This window comes from Rhea americana, unplaced genomic scaffold (genome assembly GCF_003343005.1).
Source record: "Rhea americana isolate MKP2758 unplaced genomic scaffold, rheAme1 scaffold_308, whole genome shotgun sequence".
NCBI classification, from domain to species: Eukaryota; Metazoa; Chordata; class Aves; order Rheiformes; family Rheidae; genus Rhea; species Rhea americana.
The window spans coordinates 285,493-311,531 of record NW_028186433.1 but is presented as its reverse complement, the minus strand read 5'-3'; the positions used below and the strand labels follow the sequence as shown (position 1 = coordinate 311,531).

At 41.0% G+C, this 26,039-nt stretch overlaps 2 protein-coding genes across 3 annotated transcripts; both read right to left on the bottom strand.

The window, feature by feature from the left end:
- Positions 1–828: 828 nt before the first annotated feature.
- STRADA (STE20 related adaptor alpha) lies at positions 829–13,837 on the bottom strand. Of its 2 annotated transcripts, XM_085309934.1 has the most exons (12): positions 13,620–13,837; positions 12,340–12,397; positions 11,504–11,532; positions 7,829–7,931; positions 7,532–7,653; positions 7,294–7,402; positions 7,049–7,172; positions 5,926–6,097; positions 5,122–5,226; positions 4,305–4,546; positions 3,230–3,272; positions 829–2,306 (listed from the first exon to the last, which is right to left on the bottom strand). In XM_085309934.1, exons 1-12 carry the CDS (start codon positions 13,629–13,631, stop codon positions 2,154–2,156), a joined length of 1,272 nt encoding a protein of 423 aa, XP_085166060.1. In that variant the 5' UTR covers positions 13,632–13,837; the 3' UTR covers positions 829–2,153. The 2 variants fall into 2 exon arrangements, with proteins under 2 accessions (XP_085166060.1, XP_085166062.1); XM_085309936.1 differs by lacking the exon at positions 3,230–3,272.
- A 362-nt stretch (positions 13,838–14,199) lies between these two features.
- CCDC47 (coiled-coil domain containing 47) lies at positions 14,200–25,818 on the bottom strand. Its single transcript, XM_085309933.1, has 13 exons — positions 25,685–25,818; positions 23,824–24,089; positions 23,610–23,717; positions 22,251–22,425; positions 21,816–21,937; positions 21,398–21,463; positions 20,384–20,485; positions 19,459–19,569; positions 18,797–18,882; positions 17,451–17,509; positions 16,472–16,581; positions 16,113–16,280; positions 14,200–15,795 (listed from the first exon to the last, which is right to left on the bottom strand). The coding sequence occupies exons 2-13, from the start codon at positions 24,082–24,084 to the stop codon at positions 15,715–15,717; spliced, it is 1,449 nt and encodes a 482-aa protein (XP_085166059.1). The 5' UTR covers positions 24,085–24,089; positions 25,685–25,818; the 3' UTR covers positions 14,200–15,714.
- Positions 25,819–26,039: the final 221 nt, after the last annotated feature.

The window sequence follows — 26,039 nt, the reverse complement described above, 5'->3', positions numbered from 1 at the left end:
AGGCATGGGAACAGAAGTATTAGCTTGCATTAAGTTCTTTCTTCAGCTGGTTCTGCTAGCCAGCAGAAAGTACCCTAAACTTCTGCAGCTGTTTGTTATTTATTGCACCTCAAAGGAGTGTATTCCCTCCTGACTTTTTTGCCTACCTGTTTGTAGGAGAATATGGGAGTGAGTTAAGCAGGTTTTCAGGGGATGATACCTCTGGAGTTATTCCTCCAATGTGAGGAAACCATCTCCTCCTGCATGTGACTAACTCAACCCTAAGGCTTGCCTGTTTTGAGTGCTTTAGTGAAGTTGCTTGCTTTGAGTACCAGTGAGCTAGTCCCTGCCCAGGCTTGAGGGAAAGAGATGTTGATTTTGATAAGCTGCAGCCTTTAAAAAGAGGTTAGGAAATAAAGGTATCTTGATTTTATTATAATAAAAAGAGCCCAGAGAAATGCAAAATGATACCCCAAAAAAAAAAAACAAAAAACACCTAGGGAGAAACTAGAAGTGTTCCTACCTTGTGTGGCACAGCCTGTCCTTATGAAGAGCCCTGCTCTGGGAGAATGAGTGCATTCTGAAACTTTCAGAAAAGAGTAACTATTTGCAGCTTTTTGCTTCTTTGGAGCATTTGAAGGTAGTTCAACTAAACTGTTGTAAGCAGCTCAGGTAAGCAGCTTGGGTGAACTGCAGGCAGTAGTGTATAAAGCAACTTCACTGGCTTATATTCTAATGTTATCCAGCCCCGCCCATTGAGCAGCCTCTTAAGGAAGGAAATTGGAAAAGGTTTAACATCTGTATTATCATTATTGTAATCTACTCCATCATTTTGTAGGAACAGCAGACTTTTTTAAAAAAAACTTGAAATATTTTATTTGTTTTGGCAAAAAAAAAAATAGATTAACAAACTTCATCTGAGTTCAAGTAGTTTTATAAACACAACAAGGACCTGTTGCCAGCACCACTACTCCCATCAACCACACATACAGGACTGGATTCTCAGTGCTACATGAAAGAGTAGAAAGATCTCCAGCACCCATGGTCCTTGGAAAGGTCAAACTAAAAACCTTGAACACACTTCCAAAACACACACTGTGGAACAGGGGAGAGCTGCTACAGCAGCGGGGCAGAGTCACACAAACATGAAATCAAGGGAAACCATATGACAGAGGCAAGCAGAGGACTTCTAACCTGCCATTCAGTCAGGGAAAGTGAGACAGCAAGACTTAAAAAAAATTCTGCACAAAATGGCTGAAGAGCAGGTGAGAGCAAGAGATTTAGCATAAAACTCAACTTTTCCTCTAGGCCAAGGTAGGTCACTGAGAACAAGCTGGTATGAGTGAGTTTTTTATACTGTGAAACCAGCCTGGCTAGCAGGATGCTGAACTAGACAGAAGCTGTGGGGGAGGAAAAGTTGGTGCATTGCACAGAATTACTTGCTTTGGTGAGGAGCAGAGGCTTGAATGCCCTGTCTGACCTGGAGCTCAGTGTGCTCAGTCTCAAATAAGAAGAGTCTCCAAAAGCTCTCACCAGAACTGGAAGAGAAGAACCAGTGCTGCAGAGAAATGCTCAATGCAGTGAAGATGTCCACAACAGAATTGGGTCTTCTTTAACCTCCCAACACAAATTAGTGACTATATTTAACAAAATACTTCCTTTCCCCCCCACCATGATCCTCATAAGCTACCCTGTGACAACACTGGTAACAATAATCTGACTAGCTCTAGGAGAATGCCCAAAACTAAGGCTTCCCTCCCCTTGTTATCTCTAAGGCACCCTTGAAAAAGAACAAAAAGAGAGTAGGGATATGCAACCTTCAACTGTGATACGAGGAAGCCAGTGATTTTTAGAAACGCATGAACGGAGAGACCATCTCGAAAGAGACTTGCTCAACCCCCTGTAGTGATCTAACAGTGCTCAGCTGCAAGAACTGGGGCTTTGGGCACTGTACCAACTGGAATACTGCACAGTTCCTTAGGGTTGAACCTCTTCCAGCTTGGGTCAGTCCATTTGTTTCCAGACTACTTCCCAAGTGAACAGATGGCTGACTTTCCTTCTCAAGGACCTGTAAACTTTTCTATATGTAACATTCATCACCTTTTTTTGAATCGGACCAATAAATTACAATGTCAAAAAAGCTCCTCCAGAACCAGGTCTATTCCATGTCTTTTCTAGAATTCCCAGTCATCCACATCCAGCTGCTCCAGGTTTGATACCAGCCCAAAAATGCCGCTGGGATCCTGTGGCCGTGTTCCTTCAAAATTAGTGATTGGCGTGACAGGGCGCAGAAGTTCAGGCAGCGCTTCAGAAGCACGACGCTTGATCTGCATAAAAAAGAGCAAACTCAGCTGTTGAAATGCTTCCCAGCACCACCGTGTGGTTACAGGCAGCAAATAAAGCAGCTTTATCCTCCTCCCTGCATTAAGACATCTACAGGACTTTTGCACTGCATCTTGTGACAAGAAAGTGCTTAGCAAGTAATCATTCCAGTAGCACTCGTCTGCCATGGCCCTGATGCTCCCTTCACTGAGGAAGAGAAGCTGCAGTGCCATATGGCAGGGAGCTGCTGCAACAGCTGTGATACTACATAACACTCTTGGCCCTGTTTAGTCCTCAAGTCTCTCCCAATCCTAGTAGAAAAAAGGGAGTGGAAAAAAATTAGCACATTATTTTTCAGGCTGTTGCAAATGAGAAACAAGCTTTGAGCATTCTAAGCTTTACAATGCTGTATTCTGTCTGGCCTGCCAGCCACATCAGAAACGCCATGAGCTGCAGTCTAGCCATGGGGAAGCATCACCCTAACCATCAGCTGAGAACAAGCCAAACAAGTAGTTTTAGGGGCTGCAGAGCCATTGCCTCTTATTGTGTCAGGGCTGGACCTGGCCGGTTGTAAGCAGTGGACATATCACCTCAGTTTGGTCTCAACAGGAAACTAGGCTATGAGAGCTTTGCCCAAGTATTCAATAGCCAGTAGCTGGGAAGCTTCTACGTGAGAAACAGACAGATTCACATCCTCTGTTCAAATTAGGAAAAGACATACTGAAAACAATACCACCACCTCCCAGGAGAATGCTAAAATCACCAAGCTGGACTACCACAGGTCACCAAATGCCCACCAATTATTTGGAAACTCAGAAAATTCAGCAACTCAACAACAGCATTCCCAGCCTCAGTTTCAGTGACACAGAAAGACAACAACTACAAAAAAGCCACTGTGCTTTACTTGTAGATTATATGAGCTTCTTACCTGCTTGAAAAAGGGATGATTAAGCAGAGCGCCCGCACTTGGCCTACAAAAGGGAGTTGGAAGAATAAAGTAAGCACACAAGAAAATAAGGCAGCAAACTTGTGCTTTCAGGATGTTCAGGTGCAGTTCTGTGAGCAGTTCCTCACCACAGCTTCATCCCCCTGCCATGCCCCATTCAAAGTGGGTACTTTGCAGCCACTCTAGTACTCAGACCCTCTGCACAGATTTGACTCAGGAAACTCTTCGTGGTCTCACAGCTGATGGAGCAGTCTGATGAGTGCTAGAACCAGGGAAAAGCGCAGGAGAGATAGGGCAGGACCTCCACCTTTCAGCAGTGAACTGTCAGACTGGCTCACTCACGCAGCATCATGCTTAGCATTAAGCTGCATTCTGCACTGAATGGGAACTACTTAATCAGTGTTCAAGGATAGATAGTGGTGGTGAGGGAAAAACAGAGCAGGGTCTTGCCTCTGTCCTGTCTCAGCTACAGGACATCTCCCATTTATAACCAGTAGCACTGTTTGTCTCCATTGTGTTTGTGTGATGTTTTACACAAGCAGTTCAACCTTCTTCTGTGAAGAAGTTAACCAATTTGCTCATCTCAAAAATTGGTCTTGGAAAAGTTTCTGAACAGTGTGGTATGCTGGAGAAACCCTCTATGCTTACTACAGAAGAAAACACTGTTTTTGATCTGTTCCATATTATTCTATGGCTAGACAACAGACATACACTGATGGAAAAAGGCCAAACAGTCTCATAGGGACCAAAGTTGATCAGCTGATACGTAAAATCACTGCACCTCCCAAAGAAGGCTGCAAAGTATACTTACATACTGTGAAATTCTTCAAACTCTCTTATGGAAAATATCTCAAAAGTATTAACACTGCTTTTGGTTTACATACTTGGACTGCCCTTCTCAATGTATGAAGCCCATCCGCACACAACTATGCTTCTGGAGGCAGGGGTGCAGGAACCAAACAAAAATAAACCCTGCAAACAAACTTTGCTGGGAGCAGTGGCTCTAGAAGAGTGCTTATGGCAGGTGTAGTAAAGAGCAGATTTGGCCTGGCTTTACCTGAAATCTGGGTTCCTCTGGAGACACTGTTCTACAAAGTTGTGGAAGTAGGTTGAGAAGGTCCGAAGATAAGGGTGCAGTGCTGACTCTCCGTTGGCTGCTCTCACATTGCTAATAGCCATGCTCTCCCCCATCCCATAGTTAGCACTTGAACGGGAGGTTTTCATAGTCAGCTCATCAGCAGGAATTGTTGTGGTGTCTAGCAGGCATGGAACAGTCCCATTCAGCTTTTCCAAAAGCATCTGGAACAGAAGTGACATAAGCAACACCAGACACAACACAGACTAGACACTGAGGGATACAAACAGGGACTAGAAGGGATGTGAAGATGCCGTCTCATTCACCCCAGGCCAGATCACTACCTCCATCATCCAAAAGACATTCACCTGATCTGTTCTGAAGAACTTTGGGGGAAAAAATCCATAGCTTCATTCTTAAATATATCCCACTGCTTAATTCATACTGCAATTAATACAAATTAAAGGTCTCCTCAGTAAGCCTCAAATGCGGTCTGCAAGCACTATACTGTTGGCTGATCATTACGGTGGGGAGAGGAAGAAAATCAAAGCCCCTCCCTTTCCTACTTCAAGTAATTAATGTTAAGATTTCCCAGTAGGTTTCTAATACCCTCAGCATTTGGACATCACCATTCTGACACAAAAGACTGGATATGGAAGCACAGCAGTTCTATGGAAAAAGCTGTAATGGGAAGCAAACCTGGGCACAAACAACACCCTCCTGTCTTTACATCCCAATGCAGAAAGACAGTTATACAAGCCAGGATGGAACAGAGCAAGAAACAGCTTATAAGCCTTACCTGAGTAGAAGGCATGTCTTTAAATGGTACATGTCCATTTGCTAGTTCACAGGCTGTTATCCCTACACTGTAAATGTCAGATTTTGCATCATAACCTTGGAGATTCTGGAACGAGAAGAAAAGGATGAGAAGGATTAGCCTTGTGGACTTGCATTTGATGGAAGGTTGACAGTGCCTGTGATTCGATACGCAGAAGAGCAAACCTAAGTGATTAGAATGGAGAATGTACAGCCCACATATAGATATTATAGAGATTGTTACAGGTGACAAGTATTATTTTTTTTTTAACTGAAATCAGCTGGCTAGTATGGATGTCACCTGCATTCTCCCAGAGAGGTAGATAAAGGGTAGACAGCAACTAAGACAACATAGCAATGATGTGCAAAGACCTGGTTGAAACACTCTGTAAGGGGGGGGGGAATCTGTAGAAATACTTATTATTACGCTATTTAATCAAACAGATCTAACAGAATTCCTTTCCGCTCCCCCTGCCTTAAAGATTATTTTTTTCTAGCCTGTCTAAACTGAAAAGGGTTTCACGGCAATTGCATTCCTTCCTCACATGTTTGTTTTGCACCCATTGCCCCTTTTAGCAGTTAGGAATGCCAGTTTCCCCCTATAAAGGGTCACTGATTATTTTAAGGCAAAAAGGATAGAATAAGAGTCTCCTCAAGAGAAAAAGCAACCCCACGGTTGTTTCTGTATTTTGGAACATGACAAAAAACCTCTGAAGAGTATATAGAAATACTATATCACTGAACAATGGTAGTGGGATTTTTTTGTTTGTTTGTTTTTTAAACACACCTGCTGCAAGACTTCAGGACTCAGCCAAGGCAGGACCTTGATGCTGTATTTGGGAAAGTCGTGAACAACTTTGAGCCGCTGCCCATGGTTGATCATACTTAGATTACTTCGCAGGCCAGAGAGGTACACCTTCCCATCCACAGAGATCAGGATATGGCTGGCTTTCACACTCCTCAAGAAAAAATAAAAATGGTCAGGTTCTCTGCCTTCAAAGGTGTTACGTTCCTTACAACATGCCAGGGAGGCTCTTAGTGCAAAAGAACACTACAAAGAATTTAAGACAGGCACAGGTAAAGCGAAATTCTTTTACAGTACATGTAGTAGGAGTAGTGACCACCAATAACCTCAACTATGCAGCATTTGAAACTTACTTTCACTATAGGAGGACATATCAGAAAAGAGAAGAAAGATGTCAAGGGCATGGAGGCAGTGATTTAGGAGGAAATCAAGAGAAGTTACAGTACTAAAGAGGAATTCATCCTTCATGAGCACCTATGGAAAGCATAACAGAATACTCTATTGGACAGCTCAGTACACAGGACAATATATAATCAACCTCCTCCTAAGACACCGAGATTCCTAATGGCCATCCTGAAAGCTGTGCAAAATACCTACTACAAACATTACATGGCTCAATTCACCGTTTTGCATTTTCTCAAAGAAGGTTTCTGTGGCAAGGTGAAGTGCAGGACTGAAGGTTAAGGGCCCAGGACCTTCAGCAGTAACAGAGAAAATCCCCCCCTCACTGTCTGTCTCAACACAGCATATCTGTAGCATTTGAATAGAACTATAGCAAGTTTACCTGCCAACATGAGCTGCAGTTGTGATTTTCTTTTAGATAGATATTGATCTTCAGCATTCAGAAATAAGTTTGTTTCACACTGTTTAATAAGATCACTCATGTAGTTTCCCATGAGTTTCAATCTGCTTACTCTAACAGCAAAGTAATACAGAACTTAATAATCCATTCCACATCCCCAGAACTAGCCATTCTGCTCTAATGATGAGTAATATCTGTGAGAACTTCCAACAGAAATAAATGTTTTTTTTTTTGGGGGGGGGGGGGTGTTCTGTGAAGGGTTTATTGTTTGTTTGTTTTGGGAGGGGTGGGGGGAGGATTTACCTATGTACATAGCCCATATGGTGAATGTAGTCAAGTGCTTTCAATACCCCTTGTAGGATATATGCAATAGCCAGTTCATTCATCCCATCCATAAAATGGGTGCAGATTAAATCTTTTGCAGAACCTAAAAAGAAACAAAATGCTTCTTAACTGGATAGAAAAAACAAGGATATTGCACCTCTTAAATACAATTCGTTTGACAGGACGTGCTGCTCAGAAAACAAAGGTATTCTCTCTCTACCTACCATAGGCCATGAAAGATGTCACTACCCATAGCTCATTGTCAGCTATGAAAGTTGCTTTGTATGGCACAATGTTAGGGTGGTTGAAGAGCTTGGAAACATGAAGTTCTCCCTGAAAGCAAAAAAAGATATTTTGAATCATTTTAGTGAATGCAGAAGTATGGATATGGTATTACCGTGCACTGCTCTGCTGCCTGTTCTCTCCTAAACTTGCACCGTGCTATTAGTGCATTAGTGTTACCTGCAAGAATGTGACCATTTCATTGGTACAGGCTTCCAGGTTAACTCTTCTGACTGTGACATACTCCCCTGTGGGTTTATACTTCGCCAGATTCACAGTCATCAAGTCTTCAAAGCCTTTGCCTGAAAGAAAAGGCGTTAAAGTATCAGCAGTATTTCTTTCTCTTAAAATGACTTGAAAGCCAAAGAGAAAGAGGCATAAAATAAGCAATCAGTCAAAAAAAAGGCCAATGAAGCTGCAGAAATTATCTCCTTTGAAAAGCAGACTTCTGCTTCTCTGGCTTACTGAAAACATTACCTATGATAGTGAGCAACTCATAGCAGTTGCTGTCTGGTAGAAAGTTGCTCATGGTGTCCCTTTTAGGGGAAGAGGCTATCGACTCGGAGCTCGCCTCATTTGTCTAGGGAAAAGAAAAGAAAAGAAAGAAAACAGGTAAAAAAAAAATCACCTGCTAGAAAAGTCACCTGCTCCATATATTGTCATACACACTCAAAATATTAAAATAATATTGAATTTGGAAGAGAGAACTTATCTGCTGTTATGATTTTAAATAGTAAAATACCAATTGAAGTCCCAGAGATGCTTCAGTTCAGAAGATCCAGACATCTGTGTTAAGGTTACATGTGTAGAACAAGTAAGTTATTACTTGCTGTAAGCCTGAGTTTCTTTAGGAGTATTCGGAGAAAACCGATTACTGTTCCGCAGGATAGCTTAAGCACTGCTCTATTGAAACCATTTTTCTAGCATTATTTACCAGCTTCTGTGACACCATCTTCTTGCCTGAGCAAAAGCCATCAAATGAAAGCTTGTTTATGGCACTTTTTCTGCACTTTGGCAGTTAGCATTCCTGTCTGATGCTGGGGCTTCTGTTTTTCAGCTGCTCATCTGTGGTAAGACCAACACAGCTGAAGTTGTTTTGCTGAATGGTACAAGTGATGAACCAACGAGCCCAAGATACAAAGATCACACGCACATGAAGAGAGAAGCTCTAAATGAAAGCAAAAACTTAGCTGCAAAGCATTAATGCTTACAAAAAGAAAACAAGACACCACACCACACAAGGCAGCAGCACTCCTAGCTCCTCTTCACTATATCTGACATAAAGCTATGGGCTTTATTTACATATGTTCAAGTTCTCCAAGCAGGAGTTTTGCAGAAGACAATGTTCAGTGTTCTGCAGGTTTCACTACACCTTGCAACTCCCTCAACTTCCTACAGTTACAAGGAGTGCATCCTAATGGGGATCCAAATGTATTTGGTGACTAAGATCAGATTTAATTATCTCAACTTTCCAGGACATTAATTCCTACTGACATTTGGAACCCCAGCTCATTTTTTCCACTTCATTCCTCATCAACTGTACATGCCCTTTATCAGACCTTTTCTCATTATAAAAGAAGCAGGAAAGTCTTGTGCCCTTTCCTACAGTGACGCTAAATCTGTATATACTCTGATGGAAACAACACAGTGACAGCTGAAAAACAAAGCACCACTCTATGCTCAGTCTAGGCTACTGTGACCAGAGCACATAGGAGTTCACCATAAAATACCTTTGATTCAGTTTTAGTATTCAGCTCCTAAAAAGCTTTCAAATGTCCCTAAATGCACCTTGAGAATAAGCTAGCAGTCTGGATTCCTATGTTCCAGCTTTTCAGCTGACTTTGGATAGCACACTTCTTAACCTTTCTCTGCCTACCTGTAAAATAAATGTATTTTTCAGTGATGGGAAAAGATAAAACTTAGTTTTGTGGACAGTATTATTTTAAGTCAAACAATTCCAGCAACAACTCAGGCAGCCTCTGTTTCGGAATAACTAACCTCCAAGATCTCAGCAGTCTCAAATCCTTTATTCTGGTCATATTACTACATAGTACTGTTGCTTGACTAAGAACAGGTAGCAATTTCTATTCGCGTTTTCAGACTTCTATTAAAGATGCCTGTCAATTCTCACTTCAACTGCATCATTCATTACATTTTCCAGCAATTTCACACAGTCCTGTCAACAGCAAGATTGACGGGAGAGAGACACAGGCAGATGGAAACCTCTGAAGCAGAAAGGCACCACCAAGGAAATGAAAGCAGAAGGCTCTGTTAAGCAGCGTTATGGAGCAGTGACAGCTGGTGAAACACTGAGCAATATGTAAGTGATTATATGCTTTACTAAAAGTCTACTCCAGATTTAGCATAAGCCAACAAAATAGATGCAGAAAATTTAAATAAATTTAATCTTATTAATAGCATAGGCTGTTTCAATGGCAACAGAAAAATTCCATAAATTCCCCTTTTAAAAGTCTCCCAGTACATCACTCACCTCCCCATGTTAGAAGCTACCAATAACTAAGAGTTAATGCAAAAGGAGCTCTATCAGAGATTTATCAACATTTAGTTTAAACAAGAGTTTAAACAAAAGTTAAACTGAAATGTCACTTATGAAATACTGAAAAAAAGCTCCTCAGCGGTTTCACACAGGATATCTTTTGGTGTATGGTCAAAAGCAAAGGCGGCTGCAAAATGATGTCACATATGACTAGTTTTATGGCATGACATGCATTAATAGCTAGCTTTCAGGCTTGTTGATCAGATTTTAATTGGAATAGTTTTAAGGAAATTAATCTTTGAATTGTTATAAATGCCATAAGAAAATCAGTTATGTGATGCCAGCAAGGATCTGTATTTGCCAAATCACATTCATGTGAATTAGGAGGAGAGAACGTTGCTTTTGTTCTACTGCCTTCCTCTCTACCTCCTCATTCCTTCTTGCACTTTCAGCATGAGCAACAAAAATTTCCTTTCCCCATAGAATTACTGACCTTTTTGTATAAGCATCCTGGAAAAAGTAAGCTTTTGTCTAGATGCAAAAATAAGAATCAGCAATACTACCGTAAAGATTTCAAAAAACCCAAGTGAATATTTTAATAAAAATAAAACAGCTGCTGCTCTCAATTTGTTCCCGGTCCAACCAATGCACAAACCTCAATTTAGCAAAAAGGTGTTAATTTAGTGGATTTTACACAAAATGGGATGCATCCCAAATTTTTAGCTTAGTTTGTGCCATTAAATTACAGTCACTGACACAAAACCAACTATAAGCAGCTTGAGCTGAAACCATTATAACGAAATTGTATTTAATTCCTGTTTGTAACTAATTTAAACCAGTGCAACACTTGCATACCAAAGGGTTTCAATATGATGTGGGCAGGTAGGTAAGCATATAGACAAATATATTTTGTCTTGAGTTGTTATTCTGTGAATGTTGTTCATTATGAACCAGCTAATGTGTAATCAAGGCCTGCACAATAAAAAGCATCAGAGGTAAAAGTTCTCAACTGCCCCATTTTGGCTGTACGTTTCTAAACGGACATTCCATGTTCACAGGATCCTTTAGTTGATAAGAGGCAGAACTCTCTAAGCATGCACAGAGCTAGCTCTGAAGACAACCAGACAAATGGTAAAGTCAGCTTAAACTGTAAATTATATGATGTTTGGTTTTGTTGTCAGTCTCTGTTGTGGATGCTTTATAGGGAAGAGAAAGGAAATTGGAATCAGCACTTTCAGAAAGGACCATTCAGTTTGAATAGCCAATACAAAATCTTTGGGCTTATTTTCAGAAGCCCCCTATGCTAACTCCTTCCATTTATTGTAATGGATGCTAAAAGGAGATTCACATTTCTGAAAAATCAGATCCAAATCATGTCAAGAAAAGAGATCATCCAGAAATCAGTAACACTTCTGATTAAAAAAAGAGATTGAATTTAAGGCTTTGACTTGTTACATGTAGTTTGAAAACCACACACCAAAATCTCCATTCCAGGGTGAAACCTAATTTCCACACTTGTAGAGCTAAATATATAGAACGAAATATATAACTAAGGTTAAAAAAAAAATAAGTAAAAAAAAAAAAAAATCAGACTTCCACAAGGAATAATCTCCATGCAATGAACCACAGCACCACAACCTGCAAAAGTCACTTACTTTTCTCCGAGAGTCACCCGGAGGCTGCTCTGGAGTGAAGAAATTAGTTGTTCACCAAGTTGTGTTTAACAGACACCCATTATAAATATAGTTGAAACATACTGATGAGAGAACTGAATCAATAAGCTCGTGTGATACTTTTTGATATTCTTAGACAAAGACATATAATTTACAGTTAAGGTTGCAACCTCAAAAAGAATTAAGTTATAGTACAAGTATGGGAATTAAAGAGATTCAAATAGTTCTACTGTTTATATGTTTTTCAAGATAAATTTAAAATAAGACTTGTTTATTATACCTCTAAGCTCATTCAAAAATTACGTATCTACTTAACTATGGAAGAAGCTATTTAAAGGTTATAAATTAGTGAAAGTTTTCCCACTTCATCTAGAATCTCAGAATCTCACTGCTCTCTTATTACTGATCAAGGATTCTGCATTCTAGTGGACAAATTTTCTAGTTATACACGAAGCAGAACAGAAATCAATTTGGTCTCTTACAGCCACCATACAGAGCTATTATCCTATCTATTTTTTGTTTGTGAAATAATTATTAACCTTTCTAGACTTCATACTTTTGCATAGGAGAAAAGAGATTCTAATAGAAATACAAATTACTGAGTCTGAAATTAGTACTACCATCAACTTGACATTGATTTCCCAGTAACAGTCTTGGCCATTTCCATATTAACTTTACATGATTGGCCAGTTTGAAGACTTGTGCTACGCCTGGATTTGTTTTTCTCTTTCACACTTAAGATATGTATTTGTATGAAATCAACAGAACTTGACGCTAAGAGATTTCTATCAATGTCATCTAATGAGAGGAAAACTTACCTCCAAACAGTTCAAATTCTCTTAAGCCCTCAACAATGAACTTTTCAGACACCCACCGCTAAAAAAAAAAAAAAAAAAAAAAAAAAAATAGTTATTTCCTCTAGAGACAAGCTGCTGTTCATTCACTTTTTGCCCAACCAAAAGAGAATTGTTCTTATCACTTAAATGATTTTACTAATCAGAAACTGATTAGCAGCATCATCAGTGCTACGTCCTTACTTTGGACAACAAGGCTATTATCTTCTTGTCCCACAATGATGGCTCGCACCCAAGTATAGGTGTGAGGTATAGATACACAGGTAATAGCGATTTGCTATATAACACGACTACAAACAACATTAATATAGTTTTAGATCGTTCAAACAAAAACCTCTATACATGAACATACATCAAAAACATGAAGCATGCTGTACTCCCTGAGGTAAATAAAGGCTGTTTGCTTGCATGTACTAGATGTTAAAAAAAAAACCCTCAACCATTTATAAAGAAGATAACACATTTTAATTTTGCATTTAGCCGATAAAGCTATGTATAGCCAAAACACTTAAGACACAGGTATTTATAATGCTATGGGTCTCTTCCAGAATTCATATTTAAAATTCAAAGTAAGCATTTAGTTGTGCAGAGTACTGTTTCTACTACTTTGTAAAACTTTGTGATTGAAAAAAAATGTATACATATACATTTGTATATACACACACAGAATATGCCAATTTAAGCTTAAAGTGCGTTGATGACGCAGTTAACCCGAAATAAACAGTCACGAACGCTCACGTATCAGAACCTGCCATCCCAATAAAGCAGCTGAACGAAACGGTTTGTATCTAATAGATCTACCTGCGAGCGGAGCCCTTGGCTTTAGGTAAAGGCGACCAAAAACGCACGCAGCGCAGCGTACCAGTATCGATTCAAGGCATTAGAAGTGTTTTTCTCACGCGACAGTGATTGCTTTGACGCTTAAAAATGCGGGAGTGAACAGAGTCGCGGCGTTTGGCTTCCCAAACTAAGTTCAGCGGAAACCGAACGCAGAGGGCAGGCAGCGCAGACGGGGCCGAGCTGGAACCTCCCCGACAGGGCCGGGAGAGAGCCGCTGTCACCGCGCGTCCCGCACGGCACGGCGGGGCCGCGGCGCGCAGCGAGGCTCCAACCGCCCGCGCTGCTCAGGCAGCGCCTGCTCGCGCTCCGCCGCCCTGCCGCGGCGCCGCGTCCCCCGCAGGGCGCGGACGGCCCCGCAGGGCGCCGGGGCCCGCCGGGAGGGCCGCGGCCCTCGGGGTACTCACGAGAAAAGACATGGGCGCCGGCTTCCTCGCACCGCGCGGGCCGCAACCAGCGCCACCTGCGGACACAGGAGCACCCGGGCCTTCAGCCCCCTCGCCGCGGCCGGGCCGGGCCGAGCCGAGCCGGACCGGGCCCCGCCGCCGCCTCCCGCCGACCAGGCCCGGCGCCCCCGCCGCCACTTACCGGCGGGAGACGCTGCGCGTGTGACGACGCCGTGACGTCAGCACGCCGCCACGTAACGCCAGGCGACGCGGCGCATTGCGTGAAGCCATCCCATAACCCCCTGCGCGCGCGCGGGAAGCGGCGCGCCGCCATGTTCGCTCCACTTCGAGAAGGGCGGAGGCGTCGCCTCGCCCGCCCCACCTGCGCCCGCCCTGGCGAGCAGCGTGTTCACCCCGCAACCGCCATGTCCGGGACCAGCTCCGCGTCGGAAACGCAGCTTTAAGCAGCGCCGCTGCGGGCGCTACAGCAGCGATGCTGTGTTTAAAACCTGCACGGGAGCGCGAGGCCTACTGCGGGGCACACGGCGGGGCGAGGTGCTACTAGATGAAACAAGGATTCCAGCACAGTACAGCAGGCAGGTGCAGTGTTTCAGTCATATTTTACTCTTCATTAGGTAGTTCATTTGAATGTCCGCATTACAAAATTAGCTGCCACAGCCCACAAAATATATGGGACTTCAGGAAAGCTGTCCACTTATTCAAAGCGCACAAGCTAGTATTTCCTTTTAAAGAAACTTTTTGAAACAATACTGCATTAGTCTTAATCTTTAAAGCTAAATAATGCTAAGATTTCATGAAATCTACATTAGTTTTGATTTAAAATTAATTATAATTATACCAACCATTATAAAATTAACACATGTGCATGTATCAGGTTACAGACTTTTGCATTTCAATCAGTGTGAAGTATCCCATGCTGGAACAAGAAATTCAACAGCAGCTCATTGTTATTGCCTCAGGACAAACTTTACACAAATTATTGAACAAAAGAAAGCAAGACATTGTTTCCCCACAAAACTGTAAAGAGTGTTACAAGCAACAATAAAATGCCTTCTAGACAGGAAGCATTTATAAAATGCAGAGCTCTCTCAGATAGCAAAGTGTTTGCACAGGGGCATTCACTTCCTTCCCCCCATTTATATTCAAAAACCATACATGACCATTTACCAGATGAAGAGGATACATATCCTCTGAAACATTTCCTACTTGTTTGGGGAAATTGGCAATTGCACAGATACTTCACTGAATTTAGCTTCTTACTGAAGTCAACTAGGCAGCAGCTGCTCAGACTAGGAGAAAAGTATTTGAGGCTAATTTGTACAGTTAAAAATATTCAAGGAAAGCTAGTTGAAGCTGCTAACTCACCATGCAATCACTCCTGAAGAAACACCACGCTTATATTACAAACTTCACATTGTATTAAGCTTGCAGCATTCAAAACTACAAGTAGGAAACAGTGTTTGCGTATATCATTCCCTGACATTTAACCAATCTATATGTTTTACACATATGCCAGTCAAGCCCATAGATGAACTAATACTGTTTCAGTCCCTTGTTGGTAAAAAAAAAAAAAAAAAAAATCACTTCTACAGGTTGTAAATCCCTGAAGTTTACATACTGTGTATGGAAGGCTCTAAGTTTTGTGGCTTTAACAAGCTTGATGCAAATAAATGCACACTAAATGATCATGGTGCAGTTTTTCTCCTTTTAAGAAATCCCCCCTCCCTCCCAACAACTAAAAGCAAATTTAAAACCAAAGCATTGATATGTTACCAGCATATGTGAACAGATTTACAATCTTCTGGTTTTTTTTAAGAACTAATGACAAAAAAGCATTCAGGAATATTGCATTTTTTTGAGAGACACACATGTAGCAAAAATTTTAACCACCTGGAATAAAACTGCCAAGACAAAGCTCTCTACATACATCTGCATGTTGCTGTAATACTCAAAAAAGCAACACCAATGCATGGAGCATTTCTCTTAATGGCTATTAGTGTTCAAAGATGTGTAAGATTACGGAGTTAACTACACCTCTGTACCCTGTGAATTAAAACTCTGCAAGTGAGACAGAGACAGGTTTCCCACAATGGATTCACATAGCTTTCACTTTGATTTGCTTCATCTTCATCTGCTTCTTCTCTAGTTTCTTCTGCTCACGCCGCAAAGCAGCTTCCTGTAGAAAAGAATACAGAGATCTGAATGAACATCAATGTTCTCTTCAAAGAGGAAGCTACTCATTTCAGAAGAGGAAAACAAAAAAGAATCTCCACTACTGCACTTAGATTCACATCTCTCTAAGCACAAGGGTTGGCTCCCCGCTGACCACCTTCATGTGGTTCAGAAAGCAAGAGAATAAAGCCTGAAACTTTTCTGCCTTCTAGCATAATAAGAAGTGGAAGTTGACCCACCCTACTGGTAGGCCTATGAGCAGTCCTGGAGATATAAGAGAAATTTGCAAGTAGCTTATAACCATCTGAAAATCCATTTCACCTCTAGCCGACGCTGTTTTTCTGGATCCTCCTCATTCATGATTCGCTCCTTCTCTGCCCGTTTTTTCTCCTCTCGACGGGACTGGGCAGCCTCCTGTCTTTGCACGTGAGTCAACTTAAGGAAATTTTCTTCCACTCGAGCCCTGTTCTTATCAGCTTTTTGTTTACCCTTTTCACAGAAGAAAAGCAAGTTCAGTTAATACAGATTCCCCGTACAGTAAGATTCCCCACGAGCAAAATGCAGTATCTGTGGTAGTTACATTAGCAACATAAGGCTCCCAACCTTAAGATTAAAGATCAAATAGTAACTTTTGAAATTTCATACAATATTCAGAAGAGAGAAAAGAATACACTGGTTACCTCTCTGTTCAGACGGAACTTCTTTGCTTTGTCAATAGAGTAAATAACCATGCTCATCAGAGGCAGCAAAGACTCCATATCCTTTGGGGAAGTGTTGCCTGAACCAGGCACTGGGGGGAAAAAAAAAAAAAAAAAGAGAGAGAGAGAGTTCCTCAAATTAATATAGAGGTTGACAGGCAGCTTCTTTTAGCTCTAATACTCCTTCCTCATTGCTCCAAATGTTCACGAAAGATGCTCTTTTCCTCCCTTTTAAGAAGGCCTTAATAACTGAAAAAAGCATGTCACTTTGGAGATTACGTTTAGATTCTTCACACAGTGGCAGGCACATTTCTCCCACACAGTCCTTCTTAGTTTAGTCAATACAGACTGCACATTTTAAGGTTGAATTCTGGCCTCTGACATAAACTTCCCTTGGAGTTACAGCCTTGAATTTCAAAGAAAAATTCAAATACCGACCCTCAGACTGTTTTGATATTGAAACAGTGCTAACCAGGAAACTCTGTGTAACCACATACTGCAGGGAATTGCACAAAAGCAAGCCATATTCCAGAGGTGACCTAATAGAACCACCAGTAGAGATACAAGGATGTGTCCTCTGCAATTCTCAATGTTGGATTTACAAGTAGTATCAGTAGTATCAAGAATAAAGCATCTCCGGGGAGGGGGCTCATACTTCCTCTAATTGTGCTAGGCAGCTATAAGAAGCAGACAGGAATTTAACTCACTTCATGATAGATCATTCTGAATTCAGGCTGATAGTAGCAGGATTCTGAGCTTTGCTTAGTCCTGTATTATCATCACTGTATGTCACTTGGTCCCCAATGTTACTATTGCCTTTTGTTTACTGGCTGATCAGTCAGTGATCCTGTTTACATGCACTGCACTCATTAGTGATACATCATGTTCCACATGCGACTTGCACAAATGAAGTACACCACCTCTTTCACATGTACACGCACACACACCCCATTTCTCTTACCATTAAATGTAAACAAAAGTGTCTTTTTAGTTTCGGGCAGTTTTGTAAGCTGACCCTCCCTGGGAGGAAAGAAAATAGTGGTTAGAATGCGTAAAGAAAAAATACGGGCATATGAAATACATAACATGTCTCTTGGTTCTTGACAATTTGCAAACTACTCAAGAGCAAAACAAGATTTAAACCCCTGGCTCCATCCCAATTTTAAGTCAAACCATGCAGATTCCTGAAATGCTTATTCATCAAAAAAAACACCCAAAAAACTAAAAACATCTTTAATATAGAAACATACTAAGAGCACCACCCAGTCAGTGACTGTCAGAGGTTGTCTGAGCACTAAGACACGTTTATTCTTAAAGATGTTCAGTTTTACATATGGTCTGTTGTTTATACTATTGCTTGAAACAGATTGTATGAACATTAGTGACAAAAAATGAAATTTTAAAAACACTGAACTCGACTGCCCCTCCAGAAAGCACAGTACTCTAATGTAACAGAGTTAAACTTAGATATTACAGAGCCTAGGTAATTTCAGTACAAGGTATACAGACCTCTTTATGATTAAAATCAAAGTGTGCTTTTTTGCTTTTTTTCTTGACAGTTTCAAGTTTTGACATGGATCATTTATTTATATACCTGTGATCACAATACACCCTTACAGAAGCCTACATAATTCACATGATAGGATAGATCACCCACGACTTGGCAATTCTGAAGCAGCAGCAGCCAAAAGCACCTCAAAACTAGGAGGCTTAAAGAAACAGAAGAAATATTGCATCTATGTATTTCTAGAATACAGGTGAGAACCAAAGAGAACAAAAGCACCCAAGCTATGGATTCAACAGCAGAATGTTTAATCATGTCAGTAGGAAAGGCCAAGCAACTTTGATTTTTTTTCTATACTGCAGACTTTTGAATAAACCTAGTTCTCAGTGCAGTCAGATAGCATTCTGAACTAATGTTTTTTTTTCAACCAGTAGTTCATATCTTGCAGTGTTATTTCTTGGCTGTTCAACTCTAACATGCCGTATTCCTTTAGTGGGATTGCTCAGTTTTTTCCATGCAGCTGCATGCAGTCTAACTGCCAGATGTTATCTGAGATTCAGAGTTGCCCAAACCACAGATTAACCAGCACACAAAAATAAATATTAAGGCAACACAGCACCTCAATCCTCTAAATTAATACAGCATTTAGAAGCATCAGGACTGTATTCAGCTGTTTCACCTTTGCACTGAATTTCTTTTTGTGCACATTCTAGCAGGCTGCACACTGCAAACAAGTTTGTCAGCCTAGACTTTGGTTAGTGTTACAATACCTACTCTAAGGCGAAAGCTAGTTTTATACGTACTCTTGCATAAGTTTTGGACCGGAGAACTGGTCCGAGAATTGGACAGACTCAATCTTGTCAGCATAGTGTGTGAGGAAATGTACCATCTGAAAGAGAGGGTGGGGTTAGTTTTTCCTCTTAACAAGTTTTCATCAGCCTGCCCACACCGTCAGTTTGCCAGACGGTCCATGTATCAGAAAACTCTTGTGCTCAGCTTGCCACAATGACACTGAAATTTAAACTGGCAATTTGTTTAAATCAGGTTTTGCTAGAGAGGGCCTTAATGCATAGAGTTAACTTGAGCAACTCAGAGATACTAGATACATAACTGTTCTGGGGGATTTGCCACTTCATTTCGTAATCAGCCTCAACTTGGAGGACCTGCAGATACACCTTCAACATCCTCATTCAGATTGGCTGTTGGAGCTAACTTCCATGCCTCAAAAGGCAGTTTTAAGTCATCAGTTCTGTCCAACAGTTGCAAAGTGGAACAAATAAAAGTAGTCACAATTACACCCTTCTTCTACCATCCCCTAAATTTCCTTTGGGTCTTGATTTCTCTAGCTCTCACCAAGACCATTTGGCTCTCCTGTTGCAATTTTTACAGGAAGTAGAGTTGAAAAAGTTCTCACTTAAGTGTCACAGCCACAAAGGAAGATTTTTAGTAATTCACTCCAGATTACCTTTGCGTCCATCATTCCCTCTGTGACCTCCCCCATCTCCGACAAGATGGCCAGCGAATCTGGAAGCCCATATTTTGCACCAGACTTGGGTTTATCACTGCAGAACTCACTCTATTGCAAAAAGGAAGAGGAAAGAAATAAAAGTCCCAAGCATTTAAGTATCTCATCAGATTGAACAGTTCCAGCACAATGGGACTCCTAAATAGCACCCGATAAGAAACAATAAACATATGTTAATTCAGTTACTCAGTTTGACTGGGGACATTTCAAGCATAAGGAACACACGCAACATCAACACATGTAGTTGTCTTGTCTTAGTATCCCCCTTCAATAGTGAATGCTTTGGGGAAAATGAAGAACAGTTATAATATATCCAGCTGGAATGGTCAATGTAGATTAATACACCTTGCTTATACTGTTTGATAGAAAAAAAAAAAAAGCTGACTGGCATCCTACCAACTACACTTTAGTGCTGCTGTTTGAGACAAATAATCCTGTCTTACACTTCAATGCGTTTTCTTGATTTTATGTTACGTAAAATGGATGACATAGGCCCAGACTTTTATATTACATGTCACTTAAGTTGACTTTTCACTCCTTGACAAAACCATTTATGCAGATTCAGTCAGGATACACATAAGTCTAATTAGACCTTATGATATACTTCAGTATCCATCTAAATTAACTATACACCAAAAGGAAGAGTTGCTATCAATTGCCTATTCTCCCATAGTTCCAGCACCAGCTGGCTAGCACTTCAGATGTTTGATGGCATTAGGCTTTCATCCATTAGGTGAAAATATCTTCTCCCCCTAGACTAATTCCAGTCTCAAGTTTTTAGCTGTTCCCAACAATCTACCTGGAATTGAGAAGTTCTTACACCTCATTATTCATTTTCCCATTACTCCAATTTGAACACACATACCAGGTCCTGCATCTCTTTCTGAAGTCGCACCAGTGCTTTCCTTGTTCCAACAGCAAACACATAGGTGTCCATATCTTCATCATTCATTGTTACTTTTATTTGCTGTGGAATAAAACATTAGCAGCCTTGATCAGATGTATAGGATGAACTTTTGCCTTCAAACTACTGGCCAAATGGACACCTGTGTCTCTTACGATGGAAGTGCTTCTGCTACTTCAAAGTTTGTCTGAATTTTTCATTCATCTTTCATAACCACAAAGAACAAAGCCTAAAGTGAGGCAATATACAGCTAAGATAAAGGTTGTTAAATCAGAACTTCTTAAGAAGCCCATTTATGTTTAAAGATGCACTGAGTACTCAATTCATCTTTCCAGTGTAATGCTGCATTGTAATAACAATGAATAGAATAGCAGTTATGCATTACAGCAGAATAACAGACTCATTTGCAGCACAGATATGCACTGTTTGTGAGCCTCTGCCCACATCTAAATTAAGTATTTTCATGGAAGCATACATATATGGAAAAAATATTCATAGTGCACACATCCATTCTTCTCCAAAACGTATCAGCTCTTGGCATTTACGGAGATAGAGATTCCCCTTATCCCCAAGGGCAAGGTACCAGGCAAGAAGTAGTGTTACAAGAGGTTCATGTGCAGACTAGCATATGCACTTACTAGCTCTATTAAGACAGATGAAACAGAAGAACAATCATTAAATATTTCAGATCATAAAACCATGTTTTATCAAGATGAGGTCTTAAAGCATGATAGGCTGTTCACAAAACCACTCAAGCAATAAGACCCATAGATAACAATTTGCTAGTCGTCAGCAGTTTGCGTTCTGGCGAGAAAAGAAATATGAATGATTCTTGCAGATTACTGCAACGGATGCTGAGCTGGAAGATGTGGAATATGGTAGAAAGACACCCAGCAGCTCACTTGGGGATTATGAGAATAATCAAAAGCAGCAGAGCAAAAATGAAGAAATCCAACAGCTTAGCTGAGTACATACCACTTGGTCACAAGCTGGCCTCATCATGCGGGCAAGAACATTCAGTAGGTCTTGTCTCTTGAGGAACTAAAACCCACAAATTTATAAACACAGAAAAAGATGGTTAAATATACCTGAAATGCAACACTTCATTAGCACATAGGAGGAGGATCAAGGAAAAATGGGGCCTGTTTTCTTCTCCTGTTTTCTGTGTTCATTCCCTAAGCATTCACTATTACCCTCTTCTGGTGGCAGAACACTAGGCCATATAGATCTTTAGTGTGACCATTTTTCCATTCATGTGTGCATATTCAGAATCCTAGCCCTGAAGCACAGCAAGACTTGAGCTGGGACTCCTTGTTGTTCACGCTGAAACGGAAGTTTCTGGACTTGAATATTGGCCAGAGGTAAACAGTGCTACAAACTCACTCATCCTTACCTTTAGCTGGATAAGCATTCCTTCACAGCACACCCTGCCAGAGCACCACAAGTTATATATGTGTTCATTTTCTTGATTTAGTTTCCCAGTGCTTGTAGCTTCTTTATTAGTGCCATCATCCCCTGAAAAAAAAAAAAAAAAAAACAATAGTGAAAGGTTACTCGCTGTCTAACAATCACATATTTAAATACCAATGTAGCATCAACAGGCTTAGATTACTTCAGTATCACTGTGAGACTTCTGAATAACTTGTACTACAACGTCATAATCATCTTTCAGCACTGGAAGACTGCGTATTATTTATCTACATGCAGAGCCATTATTAATATTAACATGAACTTGCATGTAAAAAATTACTTTATAGACTACATGAAGATTTAAAACCAGGTTCTGTTCAAATAAGCTGAAGTAGAGCCTGGGCACTGTGGAACTTACCAACAAGAGCAAAGTTGCTTTCTAGTAGCTCCCTGTGAGTATTGAACCATGCCTGAGCCAGACGGTTGTTTTTGTTCTTTCCAATGATGTAATTCATGATGTAAGCAAGAAGACCTGTTACCATCAAAATCTCCATGTAATAACTCTCCCAGCTGTTTTGAAGGTGAGCAGGGACCTATGGTTAATGATTGGAGATTGTTTTGTCTGTATTGAATGAGGGGATTCCACATGCACAAGACATTTTGGAAAACAGAGTACTGGAAAAGCTTCCTCCCAAATACAGCAATAAGCTTATCAAAGGCAACAGGACAGAGCTAAATCTATTAATGCATTTGGCTTTGCTGGTATACAATAATCACATTGAAAACAACTGATAACAGCATTCCCAAAATACCTGGCTAGCACAAAATATTTCTCTCTTGCAATCCAGCCAGTGCTAGCATTTATCCCCTCAGAACAGTCAACAGCCCAGCATTTCAACCCAACTGATCGATAAGGCTTGAAACCCAAATGATCAATCACAGCATTATCTGATCGTAGCGTAACTTCTATTGAAACCTAAAGCAATACTCAATGTCCAAGTGCATTTTCAGAATATCACTAGGAGCCACAGACCGCACGGGGAAACCCTGCCTGATCTTGCCATCTTCAGAGAACCATAATAAAATATTTAGCAATTCTAACACCACATAACTGTTCAGTCATAAAAGTATGCAAACTCTCATTTCTATAGCCAAGGTCGGCCATGATATTTAAAAAGAAATTTTACACAAAATAAAAAAAATGCAGGCCTTTGGCACCTGGATCATTCTATAAAAGCCTCTTTTGGAAGGCAAAGGTAAGATGGATGGGGTGAAGAGACTTGCTTCAAAAAAGAATCAGAGAACCATTTTTGATCAGAAGATTTAGACCACAGACAAGCTAAAAATACACAATTTAAGTATTATTTTAAGCATATCAATGTAACCTTTTTTTACATTCAGACAAACCCCCAGATCTGTATTATTTTCCTGGATTAAATGAAGCTCATCACTATAGCTCCTTCACTTCTCCCCCATACTCATATGAGTAAGAGAGGCTATGTCACAAAGTGCTTTGGCCAAAACTATGTTTCAAAGTCTGTTTGTTTTAGTGAAGTATTTCCTGATCTGTATTCCAGTCAACAGCTCTCAGTTTTAACAGAGCACAGCACTGATCTAAGGACAGAAGTTCTGCAAACTTTACATAATTCTAATAGCAAGTTATTCAGGACAGATTCTTTCTTACTGTATGTTTGTATAACAATGACCATATTGGCATACTGCCATAAACAAATAAGCGATGAAGTCCTTAACAGAGAGAATCAAAATTTATACCTACATTAACTATTGTTATAGGGTCTTTACTCTTGCTAGGAGATGCATCTGGTTTCTCTTCATAGCCTTCAAACTCCTCATCATCATATGGTTCACTCTCGGTATCTCCTTCCTGAAGGACAAAATTACAAACAGCATGAAAAGCCAGTCTGGTAATCAAAATTCAAAAAGGTAAGAAAGTAGAGTGTGGAGATACCGTTAAGGAAATGAGACACTACCTGTGCATCTGCATCATCAAAGTCTTCCTGATTCTCATCCTGACCTTCAAGTTCTACAGTGGCTTCTTCTTCATCATCTTCTGTAGTGATGATCCTCTGAGGAGACTCTGTGACTGCATCTTCAGTAACATCTTCAAATTCAGCAAAGTCATTATCATCATACTCCATAATATCATCTCCATCCTCAAATTCATCATACTTTGCCAACGAAAAACTCCATGGGATGAAGAGGGCAGCAAGGAAAATATATAAACTCTTCATTTTCACTGCAAAAAACCCAAAACATTGCAAAAAAAAAAAAAAACTCCTTATGCTAGAAGATGTAATTGCTCTTACATCAAAGCTCCAGTAATGCCCAACTTTCAAGAACAAATTTACAACATCATCAGAGGTCAGACCAAAGAGAAGGGAGAAAAAATTCTGTATGAATTTGCAGTCTTCTGTAAAGAGAATACATTTACAAGAAAAAAGAAAAACATAGAAGGTGATGTGCTAGACTCTTCTGCTTGCAGCAGAAGTAGCTGAGGCAACAGCAAATTTACATTTAGCTAAGTTGTTCAGATAAGTTCTAGAAATAGAGATGTTCATGCAAAAAAAATGACTCTTCAATAGCATCTCAGAGTCAGGCCAACAGCCTTCTGATTTGACTCATTTCAAAGAGTATCCACTATGCCTATGGTTGTTACTAATTAGCAATTAAACACCGATGAACGTGTTACAATAGCAGTAGATCTCAAAGTGCATTTAACCCATTAACTTTCAACAGCAATGCTCCAATTGCCTCTGCTAGTTTAAAAAGGCTAATCTTTGATCTTGCTAATCTGCGTGCTCAGAATCAGGGCCCACAGCACCCTGCCACTATTTTTATTCAGAGCTATAGATCTTTTGTTTTATGGTCTACAAAAAATACGAAGAGGAGGGATGCTGTATGGTTCCCCAAACAAAGTAAACTGGGGCTCAGGAGACTGAGGTTCTGCCCCCCAGATCTGCCGCTAGCCTGCAGTGACAGTTTTTCAGATAAGTTTACAGTTTTTTTGCCCCCAGATTCCTACATTTTTTGTGCTTAATCTCAAAACAGTCCTAATCTCCTAGTCAGATTGTATATCACCTACAAAAACAAGGTCTAAATTGAGGGCCTCAAAGAACAGAAATAACCTACTGCTGCATTTCACAAATATCTATGGAGGATCAGCTGCATCAGACTTGGCAGTAACACTCACTCCTTCTCACAGGCAGAACTGAGTGGGAACTTGAATGTTAATGATACTGTTTTCTTACATACCTGAAATAGAAACAATTTGTTTCCAAATTAGACCAAATCTCCTCTGAATACAATGTGCAGTGAACCTACTGCTAAGAATGTCAAGAATGGCCAAAATGAATGCCTTCATCTAAAACTTTTCATGCTAGCAACAACTTGAACAAAACATGTTCACAAGAACATATGATCAAGATGGAAAGTACAGCGAAACAGAGCCCAGAAATTTGATGCATTGTTTCAGGTATGCTATAGTTTTGTGCAAATGTAAAGGGGAAGAAAAAAAAACACTATTTACATGATGACAGAATCTGCAGTCAGAAGATAAAAACACCTGGATAGAACCACCTGCTCAGCCAAACCCCCAACAGTCTCAGAATCAGTATTTCATCACTGAATATATCCAGTTGCAAAGTACCCTTTAACCTCCATAAAACCTTATGCTAAACAAATGGCTGCAGCTGCTCGCAAAGAGCTAGTTGAACTACAGACTTGGGTGAAAAGGCGAATACGTTCCCAACACAGCCGTCTCTGTTACAAGGCAGAGGGGATTTTAAGCACGAACAGCTACAAGAAGCAGAACATGCTTTGGCAGGGCCTCACCATTCACATGCCACCTACTTTCCCTGGCAAGAGGGGCCAGCTCAGCCGCTGATCTCCACAGGGGAAGAGGGGAAGGGGAGGCGCCGGCCCGCAGCTGGCCTGGCCGCCGCGAGCCCCGCCAGGGCCCCCCCCGGGACCCCCGCGCAGGTGCGGCTCCGCGTCCCACGCAGGCGCCGCCGGCCTCGGCTCCTGGCACGGACACGAGTCAAGGTTAGAGAGGCCGAAACCAGCTCCCCGCCTCGCCTCGCCTCGCCGCGGCGCGGGCCGCGCTCCGCCGCCGCCGCACGGCCCGGCCCCAGCGGCTGCCCCGCGCCTCGCCCGCCCCCAGGACGATACCGGCCTCCCCCGGCGCGGG

Excerpts from the sequence above, each read along its gene's own strand:
- CCDC47 (XM_085309933.1), bottom strand. The coding sequence starts at position 24,084 with ATGAAGAGTTTATATATTTTCCTTGCTGCCCTCTTCATCCCATGGAGT. Across the intron at positions 21,938-22,250 it reads AAGCAACTTTGCTCTTGTTG|GGGATGATGGCACTAATAAA; the intron begins GTAAGTTCCACA and ends TTTTTTTTTCAG. Across the intron at positions 19,570-20,383 it reads AGAAAGAGATGCAGGACCTG|AGTGAGTTCTGCAGTGATAA; the intron begins GTATGTGTGTTC and ends TTTTTGCAATAG.
- STRADA (XM_085309934.1), bottom strand. Across the intron at positions 7,654-7,828 it reads TGAGTTGCTCACTATCATAG|GCAAAGGCTTTGAAGACTTG; the intron begins GTAATGTTTTCA and ends CTTTTCTTTCAG. Across the intron at positions 5,227-5,925 it reads GTCCTGAAGTCTTGCAGCAG|AATCTCCAAGGTTATGATGC; the intron begins GTGTGTTTAAAA and ends TTCTCGTTCCAG.